The following is an 8327-nucleotide window of genomic DNA, read 5'->3' as shown; positions in this document are numbered from 1 at the left end:
ACCTTGAGCAGGTTCCTGAACCGCTTGGTGCCTGTATCTTCAACTACAAAGTGAAGACAGAAACACCAACACCTCACAGGACTGCTACAGCAATCAAATGAGATGTTATTCAAAGAGAGCTTTTAGCCCAGTACCCAGCATGTACTAAGGGCTAAATTAATGCAGGCAGAGCATTACCAGGAGTCTCTCCTTGGGGGACTGGGCCAGTCTTAGAGTGGTTAGAGCTCTAGCGGCTGTCTAATCCAAACGCCTCGCCAGCACAGGAATCGCCTTTCTTATACACTAAAACTCTGGGAGAAGGCACCAAAACAGACAGATTGTTTTTTTAATTGAGGTATCATTGATTTACAATATTACATAAGTTTCAGGTGACAACTTAGTGATTCACAATTTTTAAAAGTTATACTCCGTTTATAGTTATTGTAAAATATTGGCTATATTCCTTGTGCTGTTTGATATACCTCGGTAGCTTATATTTTATACACAGTAGTTTGTACCTCTTAATCCCCTAGCCCTATCTTGCCGCTATAAAAAGAATGAAATTTTGCCATTCGCAACAACGTGGATGGATTTGGAGGGTATTACATTTAGTGCAGTAAGTCAGACAGAGGAAGACAAATACTTTGATGTTGTATGATATCACTTATACGTGGAACCTAAAAATAAAACTAGTGAATATAACAAAAAAGAAACAGAATGATGTTTTAATAGTAACAGTAAAACATTTTGGAAGTGTTTATAATTCATTTGAGATTATGCAGTCAACAAGTGCATTCATTCTCTTCCTAAATGCCAACACTATGTGGATACACGTCACCAAGGAAGGAAAACTGTTTATCTTGTAGAGTTCACCATCAAAATGAGAAAAAAAAAGACTGTTAAGATCTGAAAGTACTGGGGCTGGGAAGAGAGTGGCAGGAAGTAGTCAAGGGGCTGATGCATGATAAAATGCTAAAACCGTAATTCTAACTCTGGAGAGTGTCTCTTATCAAACCAAGCTTCTCTGATGTTGAGGGGGAACCTTGAATGATGAGTCAGATATAAAAGACAAAGACGTGAGAAGTGTTGGAAATGGGCAAGAGGGGGAAAGACAGCATATAAAATCCCTATTTAAAAACCTACAAATGGCCCAGGGACTGCAGGAGAGGAAGGGAGCCAGACTAACCAAGTTCATCTGTGATGAGGTGCTTCCCTTGAATGGAGTTCCGGCACTGGTTGCTGGGCCGACTGCTGTTGCCCAAGTTAAACTGCACTTTCCATGGGATGGGCTGATCGTGGTCGTGAACCTGGAGGAGATTCCGATCTCTCACTGCCCTCTCCTCCTACAAAGACACCACAAATGAGAAGGTTAAAGTATCACTTCTTGCATTTTCACCAATTTTTTCATAGAAACTACAGTAATAGGAAAGAATATAAAACAGCTTGCACAACAGGAATCTGCACTCCCCTGGTACGAGCAAAGTCTGAGCCAAAGTCATGAAAAAAAAATGCAGGGCTTCCCTGGTGGCACAGTGGTTGAGAATCTGCCTGCCAATGCAGGGAACATGGGTTCGAGCCCTGGTCCGGGAAGATCCCATATGCTGCGGAGCAACTAAGCCCATGTGCCACAACTACTGAACCTGCACTCTAGAGCCTGTGAGCCACAACTACTGAGCCTGCGTGCCACAACTACTGAAGCCCGTGCGCCTAGAGCCCGTGCTCAGCAACAAGAGAAGCCACTGCAATGAGAAGCCCGCGCACCGCAACGAAGAGTAGACCCCGCTCGCCGCAACTAGAGAAAGACCGCGCGCAGCACTGAAGACCCAACGCAGCCAAGAATAAATAAATTTATTTCTTTTAAAAAATGCAAAATAAACCTGCAGGAAGAAGTAATAAATTAGGGCTATGCTTCAAAACTGGCAGACTTACATAAATGCCCCTGGACTATGTGCATGTTATACATGTGTACAAAAGCATTAATCTTGTCAAAAAATTCGGAGGGAAAAAGTTTTGAACTTTTTCTGATGGCAAATCATTTAAAATATTTTTTATATTAAAACAAATACATTGTGGAATAGAATGTAAAATCTGAATACACTTTTAAAATAGAAGAGGAAACTTCAAAGAAACTTTCCAACTGTCATTTCAGACAATACCTGGACAGGTCTAGGGCACAAGGTTACTTTCATTTGCAGTAAGGAGTCTAGCGGTAAACTAAGGGGAATGCTGAATTGGGAGGTTGATTTCAGGGGCAAGAAGAAGCATGTCAACTTGCAAATTTTTTCTATGAAAAAATACTAAGTATGTGACCCTTAGAACATACCTTTCTTTATAAAAGACACCCATGCCAGCCAACCCTTTACCGAGACATGCAAAGTGAGGAGTTGCTCTAGAGGCAAGAGTTTAGATCTTTTCTCCTAGCCCCCAAGGCACAGTCGGGTTTTCCAAATTGCCTTTGTTATACTCTTAAAGAAACTAAGTAAGGTGCCTGAGGGCCAAAAAAAGCCATGCAAGAATCTTCTCAGAGGATTCTTCAACCTATCTATCACTGGAAAACAAAACAAATGATAAGACTCCCTCCAAGAGGATTTTTATACATAATAGTTTAACCATTCTACCATTTTAATAGAGCTCTGTGGCTTCTGCCATTAAGAATGATCTGTCACGTGTCACTGTTTGAGAAAAAGGGACTAACCTTGAAAGTTGATGGCAAAGGTTATACTTTAAGACAATGGGAAAGAGCTATACAGTTACTAAGATATCTCTAGGAAAGCTATGTGGGAAGAGCTATTAATATTTAAAACATGCATATCCACATCTACTTTGGCACAGCAAACACATGGTTGAGGCCTAGCCTCTGGAAAGTACAGACATGTAAGGGTGCACTAGGATGTCTACTACAGCACCGTTTATGTGGTGGAAAAAACCTGGAACCCCAACCACAGAGAAATGAGTGAATAAACACTGGATAGCCATAGCTATTACCTAAAAATTACGTATGACTGATGTGTATTTATCTAGAGCAGGAGTCCTTAAACCTGACTTGCACATCAGATTATGGAAGGACTTCAAATTCTGATTCCTGAGCCCAACTCCAGACTGAGTAAAAAGGGACCTGGGAATCAATATTTTTAAAGCACTCAGATGATTTTAATACAGAGGGCTGCAGATCCCTGGTGGATGTCCATAGTATATTAAGGAAAAAAACAAGTTACAAAATAATGTGCATATTATCACACACTGTATTACGATAATTGTATTAATACATATATATGGGTTTGTAAGAGCTGAGATAAATGCATGCAAAGATACTACAGACCATTAACATGGAAAGGACATAGGTGATTATTAACATTTTTCATCATCGCTAGAATAGTTTCATTTTTAATTTAAAATAAAATGATAAAAAATTATTAAAAACATGATCATTAACAACAGGAGACACTAAATGAGGAATCTACAGGAACTCTGTACTATCCTTGAAACTTTTCTGTAAATCCATAATTACTTCAAAATTAAGTTTATTAAAAAAAAAATGACTGCCAACATGAAAGACATAAATTGCCCACAATCCCATCACTTGAATAAAGCTGTATCTATTTCTGCATATTAACTTCTAGCCTTTGACCCCAGCATTTATACTACAAATTAGTATGCTTCACATTCAGCTCCTCTTGACACTAATTGGATGGTAAACCATTCAAGTACCTACATTATCTTGATAATCACATTTTCAAGGCTATATAATAATCCATCACCTTGATGTGCTGTAATTTAGTAAAAATATCCTCTACAGATCAACGTTTAAGCCCACCCCAGGTGTCTGTTATCATAAATAGCACTGCAATAAAAATGTAGACCTTTTGCTTATTCTCTTGAGTAATTTGTGGTAGGAATTATTATTAGTAGAGTCAATGCTAAATAGGGCCAAATATTGATAATTTCCCAGAAGTTATATATGCCATTTGTAACATTACCAGAATTTAAATAACAGTATGCCACTCCACTATTGAATTTTGTTCCTTAATTTACTAAAGGTAAAACAGTCCTTCAAGGTGGCTTTCATTTCTATTCTGCCCCCTCTCTTTTGTTTCTTTTATAGGAAAGAACTGGCACTAGCAGGAACAGGATGGGTTATATCAATACAAAAACAACATTTGTATTCCTTGGTTGGGGCAAGAAAAGGACTTAAATGTAGAAGTCTTGAGAATATGGGAAAAATCACTTAGGTGCACAATGCTTAACCACCTGTAAATTCATGAGTTCTGCTGGGACCGTGTCAATTAACAGCATAATCAAGCTATGTGCAAACTAAAGTGCACTTCAAATGCTACCCTAGATAAATTAACAGCCGTAAAGACTTAAGAAGCTGGTCAAAGTACAGTAAACTGGATCTCACAACAAGGTTGAAAGTGCTCTTGACATCACTCTCAAACTTTCCTGTTATTCCTTCTGAAAGAAAATGAAGAGTTCATGGACAAGGGCATCCCAGAAGGACCTCTTTCACATTACTGTATTCCTGGTAAATAGGAAGGCAATTCTCCCAGCACTTGTACTTGTTTTCAAACATGAATATTTAAGACCTTTCCAAAAGAACTGGTAAGAGTTGTACAACCAGAAAAGACCGTACAAGAGATTGTGTAAGACATAATGGCAAATGTAATGAATTAGCACATGGTCTTTTTCCTGAAGGTCCAGTCTTGCAAGGGTGTGGTGAAGGGGCACTGAGGGGATTCCTTCATTGGACACGTGGCTTTAAACCTTTCCCAAACTACCCTATTAGGCTGTCTCAATTTTAAGCACACCCCGTGTGTATGTATTTTTTAATTCAAGATTCATTCAAAGGTATCAAGTTCTTACAATGTGTTAAAGATACAGAGACAAAGATAGGCAGGTTCTCTATTCTCAAAGAGCATCCAGGGCCTTCCCTGATGGTGCAGTGGTTAAGAATCCACCTGCCAATGCAGGAGACATGGGTTCGAGCCCTGGTCCGGGAAGATCCCACATGCTGGTGGAGCAACTAAGCCCATGCGCCACAACTACTGAGCCTGCACTCTACAGAGTCCACAAGCCACAACTACTGAGCCCGCGTGCCACAACTACTGAAGTCCATGCGCCTAGAGCCCGTGCTCTGCAGCAAAAGAAGTCACCGCACTGAGAAGCCGGCGCACCACAACAAAGAGCAGCCCCCGCTCACGGCAACTAGAGGAAGCCCGCATGCAGCAACGAAGACCCAATGCAGCCATAAATAAACAAATAAGTTTATTTTTTAAAAAAAGGGGAGCCTCCAGAATTTTCTTCATAAACTACAAGGCACTAGAGAAATGTTTTTATTACTAATGTATATTACTTAACCTCTGATTTAAAAGGGGGTATTTTAATAACTGTCCTGTCTCTTTTTCGGGGGTTATCATTAGGGTCAAATGAGATGTGTCCCATGTAAACAGTAAAGCACTTAAACATAAGGCACTGTCATTAAAAGAATCGCTTATGATTCTCAAAAGTAAAAGAAAAAAGGGGATAAAGGCCAGAGGGAATCCCAATGTCTAATATTTGGGGAATAGCTAATAAATATAACCTGATCATGGAAATTTTTAGTTATAAAAACTTACACCTAGAAAGAGCTTTTAAAGATGGGGAAAATGCATATACGTTAAGTGAAGAAACAGTAGGCCCTAATTATATTTTAAAAATATGAAGAAAGAAAATATGCCCAAATATCATCAGTAAATCCCTCTGGTTGGTGAGATTAAAGATAATTGCTTTCCTCCTCTACCCTGTGCAGCACTTTACAGACTCTGAAAGGTATATGTACCTTGGTGATATGGTGAAAAACAGAGCAGAAGAACAGATTAGCAACTCTCTCTTATGATTTATTACACTTTATATAGTGTCTAACTTGAAACCAATTTACATACTTAATTACGTTAAAGCTAAAGATGTTCATATATTTTCAAGGAGTTATGCAAATAGCCCTGACACTTTCTGGAACTGCACCACTTGAACAACTATGAGAACAGTTATTTACATGAGAGGACCTCTAAGGACCCTTCTGACTCCAAGACAGATTTCTCTAATCTCAGCTCAAATGCCCCACAGAGTTAGGCCCACCTTGCCACTCTATCACAGTACCTTGTTTTGTATTCTTTGTATCACAAATTATTATCTGAAATAATTCTGCTCATTTGCCATTTCTACCCCTCACCCCCTACAGAACATAGGCTCTGGGAGAGTAAGACTGTATCTGCTTTGCCCCCCACTGTATCTCCATCATCTAGCAGACAGTGCCTGGTGCAGCTGGTGTTCACTAAACATTTGTTAAATCAATGTGCCCAAGTCACCTAGCATCCATTCCTCACCCCCAATGGCATCCCCACCAAGGTCACTAATTTCTCCTATGCTCCCATCCCTACAATTTAAACTATCCCCCAAAGCATTAACATGAAAATCAAAACAGGAATTCAAAGCTGTAGAGAATCAACTATTCTCTAGGCAAAAAGTGGCCACATCTGCTCCACGAGTTCACAGTCTCAATGAAGCAGAGCTAAGGATCATATGAAAAACTCCAAAGCTTTCGAGTTTTTCACAGCCTCTTCTCAATTAATTCTAACCACACCCACCCCGCCTTCCCGTCCAATAGACAGATAGCTGTGCCACAGCACAGCTCCTTACAGATGGAGCCTGAGGCTAGGCAAAATGGAGCAGACTCCCTCAAGCCACACAGCTCAGGAGTGCTAGAAGACCGAAACTGCAGCAGAGAATAGAGTAGAGGAGCAAACTCACACGCACGCAGGAGGGGCATCGGTCAGAATAGGCTCCAAGGATCCTTTACAGTTTTAAAAATTATTGAGGACTTCAGTATGTGAGTTAATGAGGGTTATGGCTATTGATATTTATCATACTGGAAATTAAAACAAATTCTTAAAACATTTTAAATAAGTTATTTATTCATTTAAAAATAACAATAATGAGGTCTTCCCTGGTGGCCCAGTGGTTGAGAGTCTGCCTGCCGATGCAGGGGACACGGGTTTGTGCCCCGGTCCGGGAAGATCCCACGTGCCGCGGAGCTGCTGGGCCCATGAGCCATGGCCGCTGAGCCTGCGCATCCGGAGCCTGTGCTCCGCAACGGGAGAGGCCACAACAGTGAGAGGCCCGCATACCGCAAAAAAATAATAATAAAAAATAACAATAATGAGCCCATTACATGTCAACAGTTTTTCATGTGTTGTGGGGGGAAAAATGTTTTTCAAAACAAAAAAATATACTTGGTGAGATGAGAAAATGTCTTTACATTTCTGCAAATGTTTTTAATGTCTGGCTTGATGGAAAACAGCTGGATTCTCACAACTGCCTCTACATCCAATTTATTGCAATGCATTGTTCAGGTTGAAGCTTATGAAGAAAATCTACCTCACACAAATGTGCAGTTGGAAATAGGAGTATTTTAGTGGCTCTTCCAGATAATTATGGATAATCTTCTTTGATGCTACTTCAAAACTTGACAAGTATAGTTTCTTAAAAGTTCACTGCAAATGGTGCAGCCACTTTGGAAAACAGCCTGGCAGTTCTTCAAAAAGTTAAACACAGAGTTACCAAGTGACCCATCAATTCCACTCCTAGGACCATACTCAAGAGAAATGAAAACATATTTCCAAACAAAACCTTGTACACCAATGTCCATGGCAGCCCTAGTCATAATAGCCAAAAGGCAGATACTAGCCAAGTCTCCATCAAATGATGATGGCTAAACAAAATGTGTTAGATGCCTACAACTGCATATTATTCAGACATAAAAATGAAGCACTAATACTTCCTACAACATGGATGAGACTTGAAAACTGGCTTTTAACTGAAAGAAGACAGACACAGAAGACCACATAGTGTATGTTTCCATTTATATGAAATGTCCAGAATACGTAAATCCATGGAGACAGAAAGTTGACTAGTGGTTGCCAGGGGCTTGATGGGCAGGGATAGAGAGGTTATAGCTAATGCGTTTCTTAGGCAGTGGGGGAATCAGATCCAGAAAAATCTGCAAAACAAAACTGTTGCTGAAAGTTTCAGGGGATTCACGATCACCCCCCACACACACACATACACACACCCCTAGGACTGTACTCACAGATCACAAGTTTTAAAAAAAAAAAAAAAAAAAGACACACGGGGAAAAATAAAAAAAGAACAAGGTACACCAGAGTACTTAAAAGGCATTTGTAGGAGGAATTCCCTGGTGGTCCAGTGGTTAGGACTCTGCACTTTCACTGCTGAGGGTCCAGGTTCGATCCCTGGTCAGGGAACTAAGACCCCACAAGCCCCGCGGTGCAGCCAAAAAAAAAAAGTGGTTGTTG

At 40.2% G+C, this 8327-nt stretch overlaps 1 protein-coding gene and 1 non-coding gene across 3 annotated transcripts in view; one reads left to right on the top strand and one right to left on the bottom strand.

Moving 5' to 3' along the window:
- The window catches only part of SPRING1 (SREBF pathway regulator in golgi 1), a 17217-nt gene that overhangs the window by 6488 nt on the left and 2402 nt on the right, over positions 1–8327 (bottom strand). Inside the window, exon 2 of one of the 2 annotated variants that reach the window (XM_007455861.1) lies at positions 1166–1322. The exons of the other annotated variant lie outside the window; for it this stretch is intronic. Coding sequence (XP_007455923.1) covers positions 1166–1322 — 157 coding nt within the window. The remainder of the gene's footprint in view (positions 1–1165; positions 1323–8327) is intronic. 2 annotated transcript variants of the gene reach the window in all.
- Positions 8204–8276, top strand: TRNAE-UUC (transfer RNA glutamic acid (anticodon UUC)). Its single transcript has one exon. It is a non-coding gene; the product is annotated as a tRNA-Glu (tRNA).

Source organism: Lipotes vexillifer, unplaced genomic scaffold, assembly GCF_000442215.2.
Source record: "Lipotes vexillifer unplaced genomic scaffold, Lipotes_vexillifer_v1.1 scaffold970, whole genome shotgun sequence".
NCBI classification, from domain to species: Eukaryota; Metazoa; Chordata; class Mammalia; order Artiodactyla; family Lipotidae; genus Lipotes; species Lipotes vexillifer.
This window is presented reverse-complemented; position numbering and strand designations above follow the sequence as displayed.